The sequence below is a fragment of the Leuresthes tenuis genome, unplaced genomic scaffold (assembly GCF_036924035.1).
Source record: "Leuresthes tenuis unplaced genomic scaffold, fLeuTen1.0.hap1 SCAF_4, whole genome shotgun sequence".
NCBI classification, from domain to species: domain Eukaryota; kingdom Metazoa; phylum Chordata; class Actinopteri; order Atheriniformes; family Atherinopsidae; genus Leuresthes; species Leuresthes tenuis.
Genome location: NW_027325358.1, coordinates 38,538,469 through 38,564,521, shown reverse-complemented (window position 1 = coordinate 38,564,521; position 26,053 = coordinate 38,538,469). Strand labels below are relative to the sequence as shown.

General features: G+C 41.9%; 1 protein-coding gene across 4 annotated transcripts in view; it reads right to left on the bottom strand.

The window, feature by feature from the left end:
• Nucleotides 1–434: 434 nt before the first annotated feature.
• Nucleotides 435–26,053, bottom strand: part of LOC140304859 (glutamate receptor 2-like) — an 85,506-nt gene continuing 59,887 nt past the window's right edge. For 2 of the 4 annotated variants that reach the window (XM_072383659.1, XM_072383662.1), the window contains exons 19-20: nt 23,861–24,036; nt 3,700–3,791 (exon numbers count right to left, since the gene is read on the bottom strand). In XM_072383659.1, the coding sequence (XP_072239760.1) occupies nt 23,866–24,036 (171 nt within the window). In that variant the 3' untranslated portion in view covers nt 3,700–3,791; nt 23,861–23,865. Of the gene's footprint in view, nt 3,792–23,860; nt 24,037–26,053 lie in introns of all 4 variants that reach the window. The other 2 variants (XM_072383661.1, XM_072383660.1) reach the window with 2 other exon arrangements.

The following is a 26,053-nucleotide window of genomic DNA, read 5'->3' as shown; positions in this document are numbered from 1 at the left end:
CAACCAATCAGTGGCAGTTTGTAAGTTACTGGCTTTAATAAAGTGCACTATTTGTTCAATTTAAGAGCAGGACATTCTGTTTTCACTCTAAAATATTACACTGCTCTCCCTTAAATCTTTGCTTTTACACTCCATGCACTGCTTCGCCTCAAAATGTTTCTGAAGCCTTGTCCTTAGGATCTATTGGATTCACGCTTTTATTTCTTGAATTGTTCAATTGTTGAACCAACAGAAAAAAAGATTGATGTTAAGATGACATCCAGAGATTTGTACTGAGCATGAAGGCAGTTTTCAGAGAGAGTATGGAAACTATCTATTGTTGAGTATCGAAGTGTGAAGATAATGAATTCTGAAAAACTTTTCCCCTGATTAAGGACAGTTATGTAACTCCATGGCATTATCCATATTTTAGACAATTCAGGATCAGTGTTTAATAAATCACGTAGGTGTGGTCCTTTCACAGAAACAAAGCTGCATAATACAGGTGATAACTTTTAGAGCGCATGCATGTTGAATACATAATGAAAACACTCCACATATCAACACACTCTGAGTGTACAGAGGTCAGCTGCTCATAGGGACATATTCAAACATATTCGTGTTTGAATATGCACAAACATATGTACAGTAATTAAACAAAAGAGCTGTTTGTTGCGTTGGCCTCCGCTGCCTCACACAACAGATCACCCTGGGACACTGTCACACTGAAACATTTTCTGCCCATGAGAGGACAATACATGACTGTACAATGTCATTCCACCTAACAGGACTGGCTTTAGCCACAGGTCTGCCTTCGTTTTCACTGCCTCCATCACCAGCAGCCATGACAGCTTCATGCTCTCTGAGGAGAAGGCATCTGGAGGTCTGAGGCGCACGGAGCTTTGCTGTTCACGTTCTGTGAAGCTTTCCCATTTCAGATTAAACGTTTCGTAATTTCAGTGTCAATGCAGAGCCAGCCTGAGGCAGCCATGGAATCCATTTCTCATGCATTGTTATGTATGAAGAAACCCATGAAAATTAGAAGTGGGTTGTTATGGTCTCATCATACTGAATGACTGTGACAAAAAGAGTGATTGAGTTCAGAGCTCTTTGATTCATGTTAATGGTTGCTCACCATCACCCTGATCACCTGCTTTCCACTTCATGCACATGTAAAAAAATACAAACTGTCTAAGACTTCATTTGCACTTCCAGAAAGTAACTTACAACATTTATTTTTTTCAAAATTGATGTTTAATACAAAAAGGAGAGAAATCAAACACACAGTCAGAAGTGAGGACTGATGATTTTCACATTTCTTAGTGGTTAATATAGTCACGAAAGTCTCTGCGTGAAAAACTTACAACATGGCACAAATTATTATGGCACGAGTCCATTAGGAGAAGTGGAAGTCAGATGGGCTTTTTCAGCTCCAGTTTACCCAGTGCTGATCACATCGTGGGCATTCATTGTGTTGGAGAAGCTTTTTAGCTTCAGTTAGCTTCAAACTAGCTGAAAAAGAAATTCTGGCGAAATAAAACAGCACTTAAGCTTTTAAAAGCATACACTGTACATAACAAGAGCCACATTAATACGGCAGTTAATATTGTTTATATTATTCTAATTGCTATCATTATGAAACACTACTATGCAGCCAGTCACTGGTGTTCCGGCTGATAAGTTCATCTGAAAGAAAAAATTCAAAGTGACATGCAAAGTCTCCCTTCATCCTCGTTGTCTTCGTTGCCACTCTCAGTGCAGTGTTCCTCTGAAAAGGAAGTTGTTGTTCACAGTTTTTGTTGTCCAACTCACAGCAGTGTGAGCTCCTATTGGCTCAGGTTTCAGCATCAGCAGCTGCCAGTGGCTGAGCGTAGAGAGCTCTGATTGGTTCTCAGTCTGTTTGGCACATCATCCAGTTGGCAAAATAACTCTTATGACAATAATATGTGCACGTGCAAATGTATGTGATACAAGGATTATGTGCTGATGTGTGTACATAAGGTTGCCATGTGCATCAGTGTCTATGTTGCAGTGTTGCTGCAGTGTTTGTGTGTTTTCCTGTAAATAGGGAAGGGGAACTCATCTTCTTGACATTTATGTGAACAACTTGTGTCCACCTTAATGTATGAAATGATTTCAATATGTCCTCTGTAGTAAAATGTAGTAAAAACAGCTCTGTTGATGCTCATGTGTTGCTGGAGCCTCTACAATTATTTCTGCTATATGGACATAAAAAATAGAAAGAAATTGGCCCAGATCATTACCACCTAAATTCAGATGAACCAAGTCAACTGTCTTCTATTGTTGTCTCTCTTACAGTACCTTGTTGTGACGCTCCTGTTCAGGACGTACATTAGGACAGTGCAGAACACGTGCACTTCCTGAGACAAAACAGGAATGATGTCATCAACATTTGTCCTCTTGCTCTTTCTCTCCTGATTACTACTTTGGTTAAAATATTCAGATGGTATCTGCATACGTTAGGTGAGAGTGAAATATTATTTCACTAGAAGCAGGCGGCAGCAAACACAGTGAGAGTGAAACCTAACTCAGTGGTGCTGCTGACCTAACCCGATTCACTGTCATTTCTCATCTCTTATTAAGATGAAACATGCAGAGACAGATGACCAGAGAGTCGGAGTAAGGAAGAGGTTCAGTTTTCAATAATATTTCAAAGTAACCAGCTCATGACTGGCCTGAGCCTGGAGCGTCACACAACACTGCCCAGAATTACGCAGATTCAATGTGTCCATTGTCATGTGTGTTGTTCTGAAGTATACTAAGGCCCCAAGAGCAAAATTAAATATCAATACAATTCACTCAAATGACAAAATGTATAAATACATGCTGTTGAACTTATAAGCACATTAGACTTAGCAAGAAACAAATACTAATTTATCAATAAGTAATATAGTTTTATCTTTTGTGTAGTTTACTGAGCCTGTAAAAACTGATGGAGTTTGTTTTAAATCATCACTTGGTGTCAGCACTCACTAAACCCTACACATTCCTATGTGTGTGTGCGTGTGTGTGTGTGTCAGCCCATGCATCTCTTGGGTCTGGAAAAGGTCTATTAATGTGGGATTTTCAGGCAGCAAAGAGGGAAACAATAAGGAACAATAACATCATCAACATCATTATCTGCTATCACAATAAGTAGTATTACAAGGATGTGATTATTCAGGACATCAACTTTTGTTAATTTTAGAGAAGATTCTGCTCTTATACCCCCAGCTCCTGATCACATCCCTGATTAATGTTGTTATTGCATGAACATCAGCATCACTGTTGTCCTTGTTTTCTGTACAAGAGGAAAAAATCTACAAAACAAGTAGTTTTTTATTCAAAAATTGTTCACTGTGCTTGATTGTTTTTTGTGGATTTGTGTAGAACCAGCCTTCTCTCTCTGTCTCTCTGATGGTCATGAAATTCACGTCAGGTCTTTTCTGTAGCCTGACAGCCAAATACTTGGGGGACATTTGTCTTGTTATTCTAAGCGAGATGTTGAGGAGCGAGCTCAAAAGCTCTCAGAGAGTTGTGGGTGGCTAAACTCCAGAGAAAAGATCAGGGCATATCACCCATGATGACTGGTGGGCAAGTCATTTCTGTCAACTTCACTTACAGAGGGGGAGGATGAAAGTGTGTCAACTGGCTGTAAGGCACTGACTTGGGTATGGTCAGGAGAGATCCGTCATGCTGAGGCTCATGGGTAATCCTGGGCGAAGGTAAGCCACTGGGACACGACCATTCTCACTGGTTGACCCGGTGATAGACAGACGAGCTTTGGAACGCATTGCATCTGTGAACTTCATCTGTGAGGACAAGAACAGGCATATTAACCATGTCATCATTGTTAACAGAGCTGCTGCCAGTAGTCCATCTGTTTCAACAGAAAATTAGGCTTGAACCATCATTATTTTATAAAACATCTATTGTGACAGGAGAAAACTACAGGGAGACATACAATCGGTGGTTTTATAGAAACATTAAGAACTGCATATGATTAGTCCCTGTCTAACACACTGTATACTTCCATGTGTGTTTGATGACAGGGTACAGTGTCTGTGCACAGCAGCCCCACTTAAACTCAAGAACACTGTTTCCCACCAACAGGTTGATTTTCCCCAGTCATGACTCAGGGTTACGATCACTATTATGCTTTATGTGACATTACATGTGGTATGACATAATTTTGCTAAAACAATGTTGGAAACCATAGTTTTTAACCAGTGATAAGATGTCATCATACAAATAGTGGCATGATGCTCACAGTAGACCAGACATTTCATAAGCTTAACCAAAAGAGAGAGCAATGTAAAAAATGTAAACTATAAAGCTGCAAATACATGTTTGAAAGGTGAATTTAAAACTATACTCATCTATCCATCCATTTTCTACACATGTGTTCTCCATTTCAGAGTCATAGGGGGTTGGAGCCTATCCCATCATAAACTGTTCTAAAGAAATGAAAAAGCAAAAATAGCAGTCAACTCTAGTTTCTCTTATTTTGATCTGAATATAGGCTTTAAATATGTATCAATACTCTTAAACAGAAAAAGTAGGTAATAAAATCGCTATAGAACAACTTGTTTCAATTCAGATCCTTGTTTCTCAGTAAATCAGTTTGTTGACTTCATGAAAAATTATGTTGAACCAAAGATAAACTTCTTGCGTCTTGTTAGGCTACCCAACACGGCAGCGCAGCGGTGCCACTGGACAGCTGCCGCTACCATCTGGATAGCGCAGCTAAGCTGGATGTAGAAAGGCCAGCTGAACAGGGGGTGTCTTGCGTCTTGGGGACAATATGTCTATCATTGGGACTGAGGTTGCTAAGGTAGTTAAAAAACTCCATTGCATTAACACTGGCAGTGGATGACTTTCACCCTGAGTTCCTGAAGGCACAGGATGCAACATCATGTGGAAGTTGGGGCTAGGATAGGGTCTGTAACTGGGAGAGCTGGGTGGTGGTACCAGAGAGTATGTTCCAGGGTTAGGGTAGCATAAAACTGGACCAGTTTTAAATTAATTAATTCATTAAATTAATTAAATAAAAACAATAAATAAGAACAGCAAGTAAAAGTGAAAGTGAAACAATGGAACAAGTATGTACAGGTATTGTGTGGACAGTCCGTAGAGGCAATAGTACACATTAATGTAATGTGTAGGGTGGTGGGGGATCAGTGTCAGTGGAGGTCTCTGGCCAGCTACAGAGGGGAAGAAACTGTTCTTGTGGCATGAGGTTTTGGTTTTGATGGACCACAGCCTCCTGCCAGAGGGGAGTGGCTCAAACAGTTTGTGTCCAGGATGGGAGTGGAGCTGCCATCTTGCCTGCACGCCTCAGGGTACTGGAGGAGTAAAGATCCTGGAGACTTGGGAGGTTTCAGCCAATCACCTTCTCAGCTGAGTGAATAATAAGCTGCAGTCTGGCCTTGTCCCTGGCTGTGGCAGCAATGTACCAGACGGTGATGGAGGAGGTGAGGATGGACTCGATGATGGCAGAGTAGAAGTGCATTCAGGTTGCTCAGGTTGAATTTCTTCAACTGCCTCAGGAACTACATCCTCTGCTGGGCTGATGTTCAGCTCCCTCTTCATGTTCTATCTCCCTGATAGTGCCCAGAAAGTGTAAAGAATCCACAAAGTTCACTGGGTATTCACAAAAGGTGATGAGGACAGGTGGGGTTGAGCACTTCCTAAAATCTACAACCATCTCCACGGTCTTGACAGTCAGTGCGGTTACATGCGGGCAATCAGATCGGATTAATGGCTAAATTACAATAACGTTGAGTTATTCAGCTCATGTAGACAGCTTAATCTGACAAGAGATCAAATCGGATCGGGTTACTTGCGATCGAATTAAGACCCCGAGATAACTCAATCCAAATGCCCACTTAACGTGCCTGTAGACGACAGTGGATCACATCGAGCGTTCTGCGCATGCTCAAGTTTTTTGGAAGGAGACGATATTACTGTTGTTGTCGCCGCCGTCAGAAAGAAACAAACAACGCGATGGAGAATGCGCCGTTGTGCATCGTCTGTGCCATAACCAGCTCATCACAGATGGAGAGGGACGCAGCTTCATCTCGCTCTGCGTTCGCCATCTTTCTGAATGCCTGAGTTTGTTGTTGTTGGTGGTGAAGACGTCAACAGGAAGTGGCTCTATTAGCGATAGCTGAAATGGGGACAGCGCCACCTATGGTACCGGGGTATGACATGCTTTGTGCCAGTGATTCCATTCATTCACCGCCATGTAACAAAGGATAATTACTCAGATAAGGAGGATAACCCAACTATACCTATAATCCAGTTAATCTCATCATGTAGACCCACTGATTGAGTGGAAAAGAGCCTGAAACTCCTGCTGAGGTGGGGTGGGTGGAGTTCCTGAGCTGTGGCTGGTGAGAGGTGTCATGGGGGATGGTGTCAGGTCCGCTCCATTGTCTTTCAAAGCGACATTAGAACTCATTCAGCTGGTTGGTAAGCCTCAGGTCGTTTGTGGAGTGGGGAGCAATATACTACAATATAACATGACAGCCTCTGTCTCTCAGTGGGCAGTGGCTCCAACTAATCAACTAATCACACAGCTGCTACTCCTTATGAGGGCAAGATGGCTGACCTGTTATAAAAGGTTTGAGCAAGCCACTCACGAGACAAATGTGCGCAATAGCGCGCACTTAATCACATTTTCCCATTATACCAAATACTGTGCCTTATGTGTAATAACATGTTTATGCCAGCCACTCACGAGAATATGAGTGTAATATGACAGCCTCTGTCTGAGGATTTAACCTCTGATAGTGTAGTAAGTATACTATGACCTCTGCTTCTGTCCCACTGCTTATTTATGTGACTGAGCCAAGCAGCATGTCTCTAGTAAGTAACTTCTTTCTCAATGAAGTCACTTACTAGACCTTGGTCATAATACAAAATAACACGACAGTGTCTGTCTCTCAGCGGGCAGTAGCTCCGTTGGCACCCAACAAAATTTCTTCAGAAATTTTCTAGTTTTATATTAGACTCTATTGGATTTTCTCAGAGTGTTCACAGACCTACTCACTGCCTTAATCATACCCTTGACCTTGTGCTGACTTATGGCATTGAGAGTGAACAGTTAACAGTGTTCCCTCATAACCCTGTCTTGTCTGACCATTTTTTAATAACTTTTGAATTTACATTACTTGACTACACGGTTTCTGAGAAGAATTCTACATATAGAAGGTGTCTGTCAGAGAATGCTGTAACCAGATTTAAAGAGTTGATTTCATCATCCTTTTCTTCACTGCCATGTGCAGATATGACAGAGGACGGCTGCCTAAATTTTACTCCAGTAGAACTTGACTCTCTTGTTGACAGCACTATAGCTTCAATGCGTACAACACTGGACAATGTTGCCCCTCTGAAAAGGAAGGTAATCAGTCAGAAGAGGTTGGCTCCTTGGTATAATTCACAGCTGCGTGCGTTAAAGCAGACTACAAGAAAGCTGGAGAGACAGTGGCGTTCCTCTAATTTAGAAGAGTCTCAATTAGTCTGGAAAGATAGTTTAATAACGTATAAGAAAGCACTTCATAAAGCTAGAACTGCTTATTATTCATTATTGATAGAAGAGAATAAGAATAATCCCAGGTTTCTTTTCAGCACTGTTGCCAGGCTGACAAAGAGTCCAAGCTCTGTTGAGCCATGTATTCCTTTAACTCTCAGCAGTGATGATTTCATGAGATTCTTCATCAATAAAATTGTTTCTATCAGAAGTGTTCAAGTAATTTTTTTACAAATCCAAGTCAAGTCTCAAGTCTTTGAGCTGGAGTCAATTCAATTCAATTCAATTCAATTCAATTCAATTCAATTCAATTCAATTCAATTCAGTTGTATTTATATAGTGCCAAATTACAACAAATGCCATCTCAAGGCAATTAAATAATATAGTCCAATTCAAGCCAATTGGAGCTCAATTCATTGCAATCATAATCCAATGAAATCCAATTAATTAATTTCAAAATAATCCAATTCATTCATATAGAGCCAATTCAAAAACAATATCCTAGCTAAGGAAACCAACAGATTGCACTGAAACTTGTCTTCAGTCCAATCTCCCGTCCTGAGCCTGAGGGACTGTGGAAAGGAACGACTCCCTTTAACAGGAAGAAACCTCTGGCAGAACCAGAACCAGGAAGAAACCTCTGGCAGAACCAGAACCAGGAAGAAACCTCTGGTAGAACCAGACTCAGGAAGAAACCTCTGGCAGAAGCAGAACCAGGAAGAAACCTCTGGCAGAACCAGACTCAGGAAGAAACCTCTGGTAGAACCAGACTCAGGAAGAAACCTCTGGCAGAAGCAGAACCAGGAAGAAAACTCTGGCAGAACCAGAACCAGGAAGAAACCTCTGGCAGAACCAGACTCAGGAAGGGTGGCCATCCGCCTCGACCAGCTGGGGTTTGAGAAGACAGAAAAGAGTTGAAGTCAAGTCTGCTGTCAGTTGGTTTCCGTGCGTTCTATGCGCCCAGAGAGTTCCCAGATATAGTCGTCATCGTTGTTCACATTCCACCGAAGGCGGCACCTAGAACGTGTTAGAATACAGACCCAGCATCCTGAGGTATTCATTGCAATCACAGGGGATCTCAAGTATATTTATCCTCCTGCCTGACTGGCTTTGTACAGTATGTGGACTGTCCAACACGTGCAGAAAAGACATTAGATCTGTTCTATGCTAACGCGAAGGAGACTTACAGGGCAGTGTCTCTTCCACCACTGGGTAGATCTGATCACAGCATGGTCTATCTACAACCCACATACAGACCTTGTGTGCAAAGACTTCCTGTTACTACCAGATCTTTCAGGAAGTGGTCACCAGAGGCACGTGATGCATTGAGAGACTGCTTTGATGTCACAGACTGGGCTGTACTGCTGGACATGGACAGGAGGGTCAGCACCATCACAGACTACGTTAACTTCCGTAGGGACACTGTGATTCCAGTGAGGACTGGAAGGTGCTATCCTAATAATAAACCATGGATCACCAGTGACATCAAAGACCTCCTGTACCAGAAAAAGAGGGCGTTCCAGAATGTTGATGGAGAACGGTGGAGGAATGTACAACAGAAGCTTAAAAAGACACTACGTCAAGCTAAGGTGGAGTACAAGAAAAAGGTAGAGAGACAGCTGGAGAACAATAACACCAAGGAGGTGTGGAGGGGCATGAGGACCATAACTGGAAAGTCTGTGAAAGGTGATGATAACAGAGCCAATAGTTTTAACCAATATTACAACAGGTTTGATAGTGTGACTTTTTCCACCTCTGCTGCTGCTCTCTCCACCCCCACAGCTGCTTCCTCTATACTGCTTACACTGCCCAGCTGTACTTCCACCTCAATGGCAACTCGCATCGCCAAGCCTCCTCCTCCGCCTCCGCCTGACTGCATCTCCACCTCTGCAGCAACTCTCACCAACAGGCTTCTTCTGTCCAGCTCTTCGGCAGCTTCCAGCACCAGGCATCCTGAGCCCAGCTGCACATCCACCTCTGTGGCAGTTTCCACCGCCAGGCCTCCTGAACGTAGCCACACCTCTACCTCTGCGGCAGCTTCCAGCACCAGGCATCCTGAGCCCAGCTGCACATCCACCTCTGTGGCAGTTTCCACCGCCAGGCCTCCTGAACGTAGCCACACCTCTACCTCTGCGGCAGCTTCCAGCACCAGGCATCCTGAGCCCAGCTGCACATCCACCTCTGCAGCAGTTTCCACCGCCAGGCCTCCTGAACGTAGCCACACCTCCACCTCTGCGGCAGCTTCCAGCACCAGGCATCCTGAGCACAGCTGCACCTCCACATCTGTGGCAGCTACCACATTCAGGCCTCCTGAGCCCAGCTGCACCTTCACATCTGTGGCTGCTCCCACCGCCTGGCCTCCTCAGTTCAGCTGCACCTCCACCTCTGCAGAAACTCCCACCACTTACCCTGGATAGTGTAGTGGTAAGATTTCCACCTTTCATGTGGGTAACCTGGGTTCCAATCCCCTGCATGAAAGGTACTACCTCCAGTAGGGATCCTCAGTCAAGACCCCCTTACCCTAACTTCCTACTTGTGTAAGTCGCTTTGGATAAAAGCGTCTGCTAAATGTATAAATAGAAAACATAAACATTTGCAAAACAATGGGAACGCAGAGACATGACAACATCCACAGGTAAACCTGTCACACATGCATCTCTTTTGACTGATCTCCTTCAAACTATAAAGTTGCCAGCCAAATTAGCAGTGTGCTGCACACACTACAGGCAAAGATGAAGTCTCTAATGGCAACAGATTTGCAGATCAAGAAGCAGCTCCAGGAAAACATGGACATGGCATGGTAAACAATTAATTTAGCAAACTGTGCTAACAGATATGCAACAAAATGCATCAGTACAAGAAAAACAACTGTGGGACAAAAAAGGTGCCACACAAAACTCTGATGGAATTTTCCAAGTAAATAACAAACCAGTTCTGCCTAAATCTCTTTTCAAAGCAGCAGCCATTGTGACGCATGGGCCTTGCCATGTGTCAACAGGAGGGATGAGTGCTATCATACAACAACACTTTACAACGTATGGATTAAATTCCTACTTAAAAAACTTTTGTAAAGCATGTCTTGTGTGTGTGAAACACAACCCCCAAGGAAATATGAGACCAAAAAGAGGCTCTTTTCCAAAACCCTCTTACCCGTTTCAAACAATGCACTCATTGAACTCACACAAAGTGAACCTTATAAATACTGTTTAGTGGTGATCGATGCTTTATCCAAATGGGTTGAGAAAGTTCCATCAAAACTAGCTGATGCACTAGCAGTAGCTAAGGCTATTTGCAAAACTATCATCCCAGCCCATGGCATCCCACAAACCATTTACAGTGATAATGGGCCACACTTTGTGAATAAAGTAGTTCAGAAAATGGCAGAGCACCTGGGAAAATCATTGTACCCATCACCCTCAGAGTGCTGTCCTTGTGGAAAGAATGGTAAATGGACTTGTACTTGTATAGTCTAGCTGACCACTCAAAGCGCTTCACTACATGCTGCATTCACCCCACTCACACACATTCATAACTACGTGCTTTCTAATCATTCATACACACATTCATACCCCCAATGATACACTGGGGGAGCAACGTGGGGTTCAGTGTCTTGCCCAAGGACGCTTCAACATGTATCCTGGGGAAGCCAGAGTCGAACCACTGACCTTCCGATTGGTGGGCGACTGCTCTTCCTCCTGAGCTACAGCTACAGCTACAGAAGAAATGATACTATCAAAAGATTGAAAAAGTGCATGGAATCTATTGGCTGCCCATGGCCAGAATGCTTGGACCTGGTGAAACTCTATATGAGAATCACTCCCACATCAGAAGGATTCACTCCGTTTGAGACAGTCCATGGGAGACCATATAGGTTACCAGTGTTTTCATCAGACTTACAGAAAGCAGACGAAGAACCGACTCTGGCAGATTATATGATCAGGACACTAAAACAGAAAGAAGTGTCCAATGCAAATTTACTGCTTTCTGATTCTTCTCTTCCACAGGTTGACAGAGGGGATTGGGTGTACATCAAGGTCATCAAAAGAAAGAACTGGGCCAGCCCACGGTGGGAAGGACCATACCAAGTGCTCTTGACCACCCCTACTGCAGTGAAAATCGCTGAAAGGCCCAGCTGGATCCACCTCAGCCACTGTAAGTTGCAGAGAGTGCTGGACCCCTAATTTCAGAGTGGTAAGAAGCCTGACTACAAAGGGACCTCATTGTTTAGAGTGAGGTGTCTCAACGTCAGTGAAGACACCAACTGATTCTCACTCTGCTAGGCCTAGGGTGCACCTAAATCTCTGAATACTGAGCAGCAATGGGGACACGAAAGGTGTTTCTCAGCTGCGCTGTGGCTGTAGCGTGTGTATTAACATGTTTTCTCTTAGTTGATCAACAGGATGAAGACTCCAGCCACAAAGTTCAGTGTGAGATCCGCTGGCTGACCACTATACGACCACTCCTCACCATATACTATGAAAGTATGGTATCGGTATGGTAAATATGTGGCTAATAATCTGACCAACTGTTATGTTCGCTCTCACATGCTTCTATCTGTGCATACACCTCTCGTCAGACCTCAGCCGTTCAAAAACTGAATTGAAACAGTGGCAGCTTTTAAAGGTGTACAGACTGAACTGACTGCTTTACAGCTCACGGCCCTCCAGAACAGAATGGTACTGGACCAACTAGCCGCCTCTTCTGGTGGTGTAAGTGTACTTATTGGATCATCTTGTTGTACTTACATTCCAGCAGAAGACAGTGACGGAGGCGCTATTACATTGGAGTTAACTAACCTCACTGCCCTCAGAGACTCTCTCACCTCAGACCATGCTCCACTGTCTGACTGGTTTTCATGGCTCTCAGGAACCGGATGGCAGCCACTCCTGCTGAAACTCCTTACTCCTGTGTTAATCATGTTATTCGTGGTCTGTCTGATCACTTCATGCGTCATACCGTGCCTCAAATCCATGATCTCCAAGACTGTCACTTCCACCATGGTAAGCCTACAACTGCTCTGTCAAACCAGGGGACATGACAATTACACTCAACTAACTAAAGACGAGCCAGAAGACTATGATGACTGTTCTTCACCTGTGTAAAGAACAAAGAAACTAAGAATGACTTCTACATTGAAAATGTCCAAAACAAGTGATATAGAATGATGTGCTGTTTCTGCCTACCACAGTGAACCGTAACAAATTCTGTAATGTTTGCATATGCTGTTCTTGTATATCATTCGATAAACAGGAGGGAAATGTTAGAGTTTTTAGTTGTTATCTCATGATATACTCATAAATATATTGTGTGCCATAATTGCAAATGTGCTGCATTCTTCCAATCATGTGATATGAAACGTGTGTGCGTATAGACAAAGGGAGACGGCTCAGGACAGAGTGTTCCAGAGTTCAACAGAGTTCAACTACAATGCACAATGCCTCTGCAAACTGTTTCAAACCAGTTGTATCTCATGTATCTCCTAATCTAACATTCAACAGATTCACATGCTCTGAACTTGCACATGATCTAACATTCGACAAAGTCACGCACTCTGAACTTTCTATGCAACCTTTTGTTTTGTAAACCACTTCCCCTTTTCTTATCTTTGAATAAAACCAAGCTGCTGCCGGGAGCGAGCCGGAGATGCTTGGACTCACACCCATGTTCCACAGTGGTGACAGCTCTCCCCTTTTACAAAAGCTGAAAAAGAATTCCGATCTCTTGTGGGGTTCTTTCCTTTTTATTAAGGTAGTAGTGTAATAAAAACCGTATCGCCTTCCCACTATTATCACTGATGTATCATCAAGTAGAGCAGCTTTAGAAGTATCTTTAGAACCTGAATTGTATTTAGACAGCTTCTGCCCAGTTGATCTTTCTGAGCTAACAACAGCAATAGTCTCTTCTAAACCATCAACTTGTATTTTAGACCCAATCCCAACCAGACTGTTCAAGAAGGTTTTCCCCTTAATTGACACTTCCATATTGGATTTGATCAATCGGCCTTTGTTGACAGGATATGTACCTCAGACTTTTAAGGTTGCTGTAATTAAACCTTTACTTAAAAAACCTACTCTTGATTCAGAAGTGTTGGCTAATTATCGACCTATATCCAATCTCCCTTTTTTGTCTAAAGTTCTTGAAAAAATAGTTGCAGCTCAACTTTATGATCATTTACATTTAGAAATAATCTGTTTGAAGAGTTTCAGTCAGGATTCAGAGTGCATCATAGCACAGAAACAGCACTGGTGAAAGTTACCAATGATCTCCTGTTAGCTTCTGATAGCGGACTTGTTTCTGTGCTTGTCCTGTTGGATCTCAGTGCTGCATTTGATACGATCGATCACAGCATTCTGTTACAGAGACTTGAACATGTTATTGGGATTAAAGGAACTGCATTAAGTTGGTTTAAGTCATATTTATCTTTTTACTTTATACATGCTTCCATTAGGTAAAATTATTAGACAGCATGGCATAAATTTCCATTGTTATGCTGATGATACTCAGCTGTACTTATCTATGAAACCAGATGAAACCAATAGGTTGGTCAGGCTACAAGCCTGTCTTAAAGACATAAAGACCTGGATGACTCAGAACTGTCTGCTTTTAAATTCAGACAAAACTGAAGTTGTTCTCTTTGGACCTGAGCGCTTCAGGGAGAAATTATCTAGTTATATAGTTACTCTAGATGGTATTTCCTTGGCTTCTAGTCCTACAGTGAGGAACCTTGGAGTTATTTTTGACCAGAATTTATCATTTGACTCACATATAAAACTGGTTTCTAGGACTGCCTTCTTTCACCTTCGTAATATTGCTAAAATCAGGAACATCCTGTCTCAGGGTGATGCAGAGAAACTAGTTCATGCATTTGTTACTTCAGGATTGAACTACTGTAATTCCTTATTATTGGGCTGTCCCACATATTCTCTGAAAAGCCTCCAGCTGATCCAAAATGCTGCAGCCAGAGTTCTGATGAGAACTAACAGGAGAGATCATGTTTCTCCAGTTTTAGCTTCTCTTCATTGGCTCCCTGTTAAATTCAGAATAGAATTTAAGATTCTTCTTCTCACATATAAAGCTCTTAATGACTGAGCTCCATCATAGCTTAAAGATCTCATAGTTGGATAAGAGAGCATCTTTAGATATTATTAAAGTTTAAAGCTCTTTTCGTTTTCCTACGAGAGTGGAGAGATTATTATTTTGAGAAATTTTATAGCCACACTTCTCTCTCCATAATTATTGAAAGAAGTGTGTTAGACTTTTTCATAGCCTGTTTATTTCTCTGACTTGGAGATGGATAAATGGTGTCAATAAAAGAGCTACTTATTGTGAAACATCCCTGCGCCTGTGTCCTGCCGGGTCGTGACAATATAACTATACAGGTTGTATAGTAGTAGACAGAGGCAGACCTCACATTTTGGTAAAATAGAAAGAAGAGCTTGAGAATAGGGCACATCATTTTAGTTTTTAAGAAGACATTTATTCATTCTGTCTTTCTTTCTTTCTTTTTTTTTTAATAAAACCCAGAAGGATCTGCCTTGTACTTCTTAAGGCTAGTGCATCAAAGACAGACCAACTTCTTCATGTCTCACGTTTCCCTAGCTGTCAGCTACCTTGACAGATATGTCAAACAAGCCCAGTTATCACCATCAACCGTACCTGGTACCTGGTTAGCTCTAGCTAGCTCTCACTCTGAGCTGTTTGCTACTCTGTTTGATGCCTGTTGCTCTCATCACGTCATGTCTGTTTCACCCATGTCACTTCTGTCATGGCAGAAATATAAGCATGCACCTACCTCAAGCACCTTTTTACTTATTCCTCAACAGTCTGGCACCATCTTCACCCTGAGTCATGTTTTTTTTCCATTGCTGTTTAATCATCCACCCATCTTATTACTTGTTACTCTGGAATGTGTGAGACACTGACTGACAGGAGCATGGAAAGGGGAAAGGGCTGAGACAGTTCCATGTGGGCAGGAATTAACTGGCTAAGAGGTACAGACACATGCAATTAGAACTGATCAATTGAGTGCACCAATGCACCTCAACATGAGAAAAACTGAATACAGTGGCATGTTTTTTCTTTAGTCTTCCCAAATACAAATAATCAAAAATATATTTGTGTGAAATAAATACTCATAAACAGCCTTTTTGTGCTTCTTCAAATACTGCTTTTGCATTTGGCTCCACCCCTAGTAGCTACTCCTGCAGGTCTCCTGCTGGTGCACTCCTGCAAACCCATATCACGACAGAACGTGTAATAGTTGATGTCTGTATTGGCCAACCTTACCATTTTCTGATGTAACTGGGCTGCCTGGAGAGCTTCAGCTTCAGTTTCACCTCAGCTAAAAATTGTTCAACTCAATAATTTACTATATGGGACAATATTAACTTTGATGGTCCTTGGACTTTAAGAATGGGTACCACTATACAATAGTAGACATATTTTTCCTATAAATGAGACTCATTATTTCAAGGTTGAGAACTTGAACTGATGCTCTGCTAACAATCTTCCAGTTACCATAATAATCAGTACGAAAAAGTCATGTTGGTGTTTTTCATCAGGAGAAAAAAACACTGTCACTGGAGATGGATTCAAATCTGTTCCTTGATCAACAAACTTTTTCAGAAATAGGATTACAGCCACCAGTCTTTTAAACGTCTGTACACTGGAGCTACTTGAGCAATACATTGACAAGTGTTTCGACCGGCTCTGCGCCATGGATACCTCCAGTGCCAAGCACTTCAGGAACTCCTCCACAGACACAGATGACCGCAAACAGGTTGGTCCCCTCCTTGCATAGAAACACCACACTCTCCTCACTCGATGCTCACATTAAACTCATTGAACTCCTACACAAAGAATGCCAGGGCCTGAGAGAAAGCCTGGAATTCAGTCAGGAACATCCACTAAAACTCGAAACCTCTGTCAAAACCCTTGAAATTCAGCTCTCACAAGTCACCAAAGAAATGAAAGAAATAATACTGGATCTCCACGCCGCAGCATGTGTGATAACCTGGTGTTCTCAGGCACACCAGAAAACACACTTATGGACTTCATGCAAACACACCTCAAACTGCCACCCGAAAAACCAAACAGATCACTTTTCATCGCATTCACCAGATCAGCAATCTCAAAACAGACCCATCGTGGCTAATTTTGAACATTTCAAGGACATTTCAAAGAATTTGATAAAACTCTGGGCAAAGAACTGAAAGGCACCCCCCTCTGCCCATCTGAACAACACAAAATCCTCAGAATCATTTCTTAAAGATCTCATTGTAAGATATTTTCCTAACAGAGCACTTCGCTCCCAAACTGCAGGTTTACTTGTTGTTCCCAGAGTTTCTAAAAGTAGAATGGGAGGTAGAGCCTTCAGTTATCAGGCCCCTCTCTTGTGGAATAAGCTGCCAGTAAATGTCCGGGAAGCAGACACCCTTTCCACTTTTAAGATTAGGCTTAAAACTTTCCTTTTTGATAAAGCTTATAGTTAGGGATGGCTCAGGTGATCCTGAAACATCCCATAGTTAAGCTGCTATAGGCTTAGACTGCTGGGGGACCTCATCTGTCACACCTTTCCTCACTTTGCTCTCTTTTTCCACCTGTTTAATTTCTCAATTGATTTTATGTACATGTGACATTATTGTGGTTATTGTGGTTTCCCTGTTCCAACAGGTATCCTTTGAATGGCGTTATGGTGTTTTTCCCCCCTCTTTTCCCTCTTTTCTGTCTTCTCAAACCCCAGCTGGTCGAGGCGGATGGCCACCCTTCCTGAGTCTGGTTCTGCCAGAGGTTTCTTCCTGAGTCTGGTTCTGCCAGAGGTTTCTTCCTGGTTCTGCCAGAGGTTTCTTCCTGAGTCTGGTTCTGCCAGAGGTTTCTTCCTGAGTCTGGTTCTGCCAGAGGTTTCTTCCTGAGTCTGGTTCTGCCAGAGGTTTCTTCCTGAGTCTGGTTCTGCCAGAGGTTTCTTCCTGGTAAAGGGAGTCGTTCCTTTCCACAGTCCCTCAGGCTCAGGACGGGAGATTGGACTGAAGACAAGTTTCGGTGCAATCTGTTGGTTTCCTTAGCTAGGATATAATTTTTTTTAAATTGGCTCTATATGAATGAATTGGGTTATGATTACAATGAATTGAATTCCAATTGGCTTGAATTGGACTATATTATTTAAGTGCCTTGAGATGAGAATTGTTGTAATCTGGCGCTATATAAATAAAATTGAATTGAATTGAATACAACCAAGTTTACCACATGCAACTCTAGAAAGAGGGGTCTCAATTCTAATTAACTAAACTATTCCATTCATTATAAATTCAACAATAATAGATCCAGAGGGATGCTACATTATTACCCATGCCTCTCTCTTCAGTGAAAATTAAATAATTGCAAATATCTATGGCCCAAACAATGATGATCCCCTTTTTTTCACACATTCTTCTCCTCACTCAACAACATGCCTGATTCACCTTTAACTATCGAAGGAGATTTTAGTACAGTTACAAACCGCACTCTCGACAGATCGTACACCCCAACCATCTTCAAACCATGGACCTCATCTGTGATAATAAAACAATACATAAATGAGTTTGATCTTGGAGACATTTGGCAACAACACAACCTAACATCCAGGGAATATTCCTATCACTCACACATTCATAAATCCTTCTCACGCATAGATTTATTTCTCTTTGGCATCTCCATAATATCCACTATCTCTGATACAAATATCCATCTCATTGTAAAAAGTGACCATGCCCCGTATCTTTTTCCCTGAACACGAATCACCCTACCAAACCTTTCTGCTCAAGGTGGCGCTTTAACACCTCTCTCCTTAAAGATCCAGATTTCAATGTTCAAAAGAGAATGGGCATCCCTGATTGATACAAACGATTCTCCAGACACCTCACCAACAACTCTGTGGCAAAAGCAGTAATGAGATAAAAAATAATATCATACTCATCATACAAAAAGAAAAAAGATGTGGAGATTGAAAATGAACTAGAGAGAAAACTCAAACAGCTGAACGACTCATGCACAAATAACCCATCAGAAGTTATTCACAATGAACTAAGACAAGTTAAATTCCAATTAGACAAAATACTTAACAAAAAGCTCAGTTAATAATAGAAAGATTAAGACATGACAAATGTGAATATAACAATAAAAAAGGGAAATATCTGGCAAACCAACTAAAATCAAAACAAAGAATGAAAACAAAGAAAAATCCATAATATCTGTAGTAAGGAATTCAGCAGGGAGGCCAATGTTCTCAGCCCAAGACATCAACAGCACTTTTCAATCATTTTATAGTACATTTTACACCTGTGATCATGAACAATATGTATCGGAAATTGATTCTCTTCCTAAAATAACAACTAATCAAGGAAATATCCTGGACAATCCCAACCCTAACCCTCACACAAGATCAATGCTTTCAGGCACTAAACCGAATGCCAAACAATAAAGCTCCTGGTCCGGACGGCCTCCCTGCTGAATTCTTCAAACATTTCTGGAATACGCTTTCACCACTATTCATGAAAATGTGCCTAGAAATCAAATGTACCTAAAAAATTCCCCAACATATGAATACTGCTCTCCTCTCATTGCTGCCAAAGCCAGGCAAAGACCCGACTCAATAGCCACAATCGGACAGAGACGTTTTAAGAACTGTCCACCTCGAATTTTGTTCGAAGAACTGCCCTTCCCCAGGGGAACTGTTTCATTTTGCATTCGCACGAGTCAGGGACCTTGACAGGGACTGATGTGACTGATGTGACAGTCTGCGACAGACATGTTACTTTAGTGCCACACAACAGCAAAATAAAACCTGCGAAAAAAAAGAAGAGAGAAGGAAACAACACCACCAGAGTCAGAAGACGAAGAATCGAGCGGCAGGCGATACTTCTTTGTTTCACGAAGGAAAGAAGGAGAGCAGAGCGCCTCAGACAAAGGAGACGACGTCTGAGTTTAACTTATTAAACAGGCGCCGGTTGTGTCCGTGTCGTATGAGTAAACATTTCAGACAAGGGGTGGAGCTACCAGCCACCAAACACCTACGTCATCTGTGTTGCTATGGAACCCAGAAAAGACCCTGCCTCAGAGAAGGAGCTAAAATGGTTATAGGAACTGAGGGCCGTGGTCCCTAGTTCCTGAATGTCCGAATGCTCAAAAAAACGGCCCGATTCCTGAAAAGGTTATAGGAACTGCGAAAGGTTCCTACAGTGGGAATGCGCCTCATGCTTCAGTTACTGGGATCTATCACTAATCAAACAGACATTGAAATAATAACCAAAATCCCTGACCATCCGCATTGAAAAAGTGATCTCTCATATAATACATCCTGATCAAACCAGCTTCATTAAAGGACTACTTTCCTCAGATAACATGCACAGACTTTTTAACCTGATAACCACTGGATCTAACAACCTCAAAAGCATCACCTCTCTTGATGCTGAAAAAGCTTTCGACAGAGTCAATTATACATTTCTTATTTCAACACTACAAAAAGCTGGTTTTGGAGAATTGTTTATGCACTAGATTAAAACACTATACTCTTCACCCATGGCCACTGTCATCAACAATGGAATAATATCAAAACCATTCGCTTTACATAGAGGAACAAGACAGGGATGCCCACTCTCTCATCACTATTTGCCATATTCATTGAACCTTAAGCAACTGCAATACGACAGAATCACAATATCCAAGGCATCTGTGTTGCCAATTACCATCACAAAATTAGCTTGTATGCAGATGACATTTTATTGTACCTCCGGTCCACATCCAATTCACTTCAAGAAGTCATAAAGCTCATTAATCATCCATCCATCCATTTTCTATACCGTCAATCGTCGGTCGGGTAGCGGGTGGGCTGGAGCCTATCCCAGCAGTCATTGGGCGATAGGCGGGGTACATCCTGGACAGGTCGCTCATTAATCAATTCTCAGAAATATCAGATTACGCAATAAATTGGACTAAATCAACCATCCTGCCATTGAGTCGGGGGGATTGGATGGTTGCATCCCGACATACACCCCCTCCCTTACCTGTTGGCAACATTAAATACTGAGGAATAAACATTTCCCGCAAGCTGTCAGATTTGTTCAAATTGAATTTCACCCCACTACTCAAAACCATTGTAGACGATCTCAACCGTTGGATGAACTTGCCACTTTTTCTCATTGGTAGAATAGCCACAGTCAAAATGTCAATATTACCCAAAATCAATTATCTTTTTACAATGATCCCAACTCAACCTACTACCAACTGGTTTCCATCACTGGACTCTATAACATGCAAATTCTAATGGAAAAATAATAAACCAAGGATGAAACTCGCAACATTAAAAAAAGTAAAACAACAGGCGGTCTAAAGGCACCCAATTTTCCTCTTTATGTTCTTCACAACTGGTTACAGTATGTTTATAAATGGATTAATCACACAACACAGCCTTTATCATGGACAGAACTAGAATAAGCACAATGGAAACCCATCTTAATATCCGACCTCCCATTTCTCAACACTAGTTTAAAACTTCACCAATACAGTAATCTCGACAACTCTGACAGCTTGGTGGAAAATCAACCAGCTCTTCAAATCCACATTAACTCCCTGCAAATACACCCCTATTTGGAATAACCCAAACTTCACACAGAAAAATTCACCACTAGACTTCACCACCTGGAAAGAAAAAGGAATCACACAGCTACACCACATCTTCCATAATGACAAACTAATCTCATTTGAAAATCTTATTCACACCTATGGCATTGGGACTGACCAGTATTTTCAGTATTTTCAATTAAAATCAGTTCTCAAAGCCAAAATCAATATAACTAATAATAACCTACAACCCTCAATACTGACAGAAGAATTATTAGATACTAAAAACACAAAGAAACTACTATCCAAACTGTATCGACTAATACTAAACCAAGACACAACCATATAATTTCCCATACAAAAATGGGAAAATGACCTACTGGTCAGTCCCAATGCTGATTACTGGTCACAAATCTGCCGGAACACCTTCACAATGTCAAAAAATACAAATATACAGCTAATACAATGTATAAAATCATGCACAGAACTCGCCTCACTGCACATAAAATACATAAAATGGGACTCACAGACATTTGCTCATCACGTACACTAAACACTGTAGACAATTACTATCGTGCCATGTGGCTCTGCCCCCCAGAACAAACCTTCTGGCAGGGGGTCACTGAAAAAATGTCAGCCGTCAATCACCCCCCTCACTCGGTTTACTTGGAGACCTCACAGTAATTAACCCAGCACCCAAAAATAACTTCCAGCCATAACCACTGCCAAAAAGACCATAGTCAGGAACTGGAAAACAAGACACAAACTCAGAACAACACGCTGGTTAAATGTCCTTACAGAATACGTATCTATGGAAAAGCTCTCAGCCGCTCTCCAAGACCAAACTCATTGTTTTGAAGCAACCTTCTCAGCCCTACACTTCCTGCCTGTGAGCCCATGCCCCCAACCTGACAATAGATGTCTGAAAAACATTAATGTTCTTGTTATTTATCATGTTATCTTATTTTCTTTCGTTTTCAATTGTTTATTAGTTTTTCTTTATCATCTTTTATTCTACAAACGATTTTACCCCTAAACCTCATGCATTGCACTCATCCACACACACTTTTTATCACACATTCTGAACATTTGTGACTGATACCCCCCACTCCTATCTCATTTGTGTTTTACTACTTGTTCTGTTTACCCATTTTTACTTTTACTATTACCATTGTGTGTTTTGTCTCTTGTTATTGTCCTCCTTTGTTTTTCTTAATTTCTTGTTATTTCTTGTTGGTTTTGTTCCTATTTCACTTCACTCCTTTGTATGTCTTGTTAAATGTTTGCAAAAAAAGTGTTCTTTACCAGTTAGCTTAAGAGGAAGTTCTGTCGGTGCAGAAATCCACCATCAACTTTGAAAAAATGTGGACTGATGGTGCCCAAAGATTCATGCTCTTCATGTTAGCATCTGTTCAAACAAAGTTGTCGTTGCCCAGAAACTCTCTTTAAGCTAGTGTGTGAACGAGCTGTGGTTGGCCATCTTTGTAAAGTTAGGCCTCTGAAGGAGCAGAGAACTGAACAATGACCAAGGCTGCCAATCCTGAGTCTGGTTCTGCTGCAGGCTTCTTCCAGGGGAAACTAGAATTTTGCTCCCCACTGTTTTAAAGTGTGTAAGGTGTGGGTCTCACCATGTACATTGCCCTGAGATGACATCCCTTATGATTTGGAACTATTTAAGTAAAAAAGAGCTGAAATGACTTTGCTATGACTTCCCATTTGTCATCACAAGTCATCAGCATGTTGCTGTTGACAGGAGTTGCCTTAAATCAGGCCATGCATATATTATCTATTCTGTCTTAGTGAGTGAAGCACTGATATTCAACTCTGTAATAAAGTTTATCTTACACTTACTATTCCTTTATTCAAACAAGGACTCAAATGTGTGATTATGCTACATGTTCAAACCACCTAATGTTTACAATGAACTTATAGGGCTGTCTATTAAAAAGCTGGCATTAAGACATATGGGACTGACTAACCAATAAGTCAATTTAGTCAAAGAGGATGATTGGCTGTAAACTCAGAAAGAACAGGAGAAGCAAGGAAAGTATTAGGGAACAAGAAGGGAAAAGACCAAGTAGAACGGAAAGAGGAGAGGAAAGAAGAATTGGTATGTAGACAGAGAACAGAGGAGGTGAGGAAAAGGTGAGTGAGCTGCAGGGTGATGAGTAAACAAAGGGAAGGAGGATCACAGTCATACACAGTTATGACCATTTATTTGATCTGCAGTTTAATTGGCTGCAGACTCTATTATGGTCTCCATGTTACTATTGTTTGTCAAGGACAGCTGCTGCATTCATATCCTGGATTATCACCAGTCTGAGATGCTTGTCAACTTCAGTGGCAACTTCTGTCTCACTGTCCTGATGTTACAACACAAACACATGCTCGTGTTGTGGCACAGTTGCTGTCGTCTGAGATGATGGGGGCATTTTTTCAGCTCTTTCGTCAGTAATTGTAAAAAAATACTGGTATTCTTAACAACTATGTGGCCTTCACAAACAGATGTTGGGAATGTTTCATGTTAAATGTGGTAACTTTAACGTACAGGATGGTTTATATGACAAACTCTCTCACAGTAAAACCTCCTTCTCCTTCTACATTGTTATTTCACGTGACGCTTGCCACTGAAGTTGTTGTGCACCGTCATCAGATGAATTCAGCTGCTCTTGAAGGTGTTGTTTGGTGATGTCCAAACATTGTCTATGACTGTGAGGTTAGAACAGTTTTAGCTATCAATCATCACTCTCCTACCCGTGCTAGATCTTGACGCTCTCAATGCCGTAAACGTTGTAGCCCTCTTTATAGGTGGCGTAGTTTGGCTGATGGCTGGGAGACAGCAGGTTGAAGTTGGGGGCATGTTGAGGAGAAGACAGAGTGTGTGTGTAGTTTCCTGTATGCTGGGGTGACGACAAGGTGTTGGCTGCCACCTTTATAACAAAAATAAAGTCATGGTTATTTCTGCACGGAGTTTCCTCAAAGAACAACCACTCTTCAGCGGCATGACTCTGTTCATCACTTGTCACAGCACGAAACAACTGAAGGAAGGTTAGAACTACAGCCTTGTGACAGAGAGAGAAAATACAAAGTGAATGTTTTCTGGATATGTTTTTAGTCAAGATCTGTACAAGATCTATTTTCTCATTTATCAGTCATTCCGAAGATGCTTCTCCATCCAAGTGTTTTTTGATTTTTTTTCACGTTTGGTTCGTTCGCCCTGGGAGACCCCGGTGGCATCATCTGGGAAGCCTCACCACAGAAGTGACAATTCTCCGACAACACTCTAAGCAGGAAACACTTTCTGTGATTAGAGTGGCCATGTGTATTGGACCAGATGATATCTTTTTTCCACCTGATGTTGAAAGGGAGCAAGTGATGACAGAAAGAGACTTAGTTTCAAGTTGAATTGTCAAGCTGAGTGAACAAGTGCAAGGTCCACTAGATAAAAAGAAACATTAAAGCCAGCCTATGTAGATGCTACCTGTTGAGAGAGACACAGGTTTCCAGTTTGAAAACTTAATTTATGAATATATCACACTGCCAAGCCTTACGCTAACTTATTTCCTTCTTTCACTTGTATCTCTTCCATTAAGGATGTCAGCGTGAGATGCAGCAGTGTTTCCTAAGCCCCTGCAGAAGCCTCCTCCCTCCCACAACTGCATTAGCAGGATCCTTCAGTCCGGTGAAATGGGAACAATTTCTGGCTCATGGGGGCAGAGACAACGTGATGAAGTTATATATATATAGTTAGTAAAATGAGAAGGACTGGCAGGGGAACTCAGTGTGTTTTGTCATGAAACAGAAGAACGGCACAAAACCTCAAAGTCAGTAGATGAACTGCATCATGGGAGTGAGCGAGACTGGTATAGCTATGTGGACAGACTAGGTGAATAAAAAAGATTGATAAATGACACAGATATACCGTAACCCTTTATCAGGTGTCATGTTTCACCTCTCTGCTATGCCATATCTGGGCTCACTAACCAGCCTTATCCAGCCCACCTGGGTGCTGCCTAATTGCTTACCTGTTTTCACCTGTTCATAGCTCAACTTCAGCTCTCTCCAGATTATCATCAGCCATGTGTCGAGTTTTTTGTCTACGATTATCCCAGTTGCTGACCAGGTTCACGTCCCCGGATTATTCTTCTTGCCTTGCCCACGACGGACTTCTCTTGTCTCTCTGGAAATCTGGACATTGACCCACGCTCTGTTTTCGGACCACGGACCCTCGTCTACCCCTCGTGTTAAGAACCTGACATCTGCTAACCTGTGTTTTGACCAGTGCTTGCTTTTGACCCTGCACCTGGATTCCCCACACATTATCTTCTCTCCTTCCCTCATGTTGTGGCTGCTCTCGACCCACCACTAATCATCAACCCTCTGTGCAAATAAATCTGTTTCTCTTAAACTACTCCTGTGTGTGGCTGAATTTCCGGGTCCTCACTCCCACTCTGCCTACCCGTTTACCTCTGCTTTCTGTTGCAGGTACGGGGAGTGGTTAGTGGGTAGAGTGGGAGGGTCATAATTATACCTGTCCATGTGGGCTGGGCTCTAACTGGGCACAACTGAGCCAAATGCCTTGGTTTAGTTTCCAGGGGCTGGAAAGCAAACTAAAGGCAACATCAATTATATAATTTCACATAAAATAAACTATAGCAGACTTGCACTTTATCAGTTCTAACAGTAAATATCTACACACACACGCACGCACGCACGCACACACACACACACACACACACACACACACACACACACACACACACACACACACACATACACACACACAGATATATATAATGAAATAGTGAAGCTTTAAGAGACATGTCCACTTGAGTCTGAAAATGTATAATTTTTCAGTGTATTTCACTCTATTTGCTATTCTAGTTCACTATGTTCCTGCGATATTAAATGCAAACAAGCCAATTAGAAAAGTAATTATTGATCTTT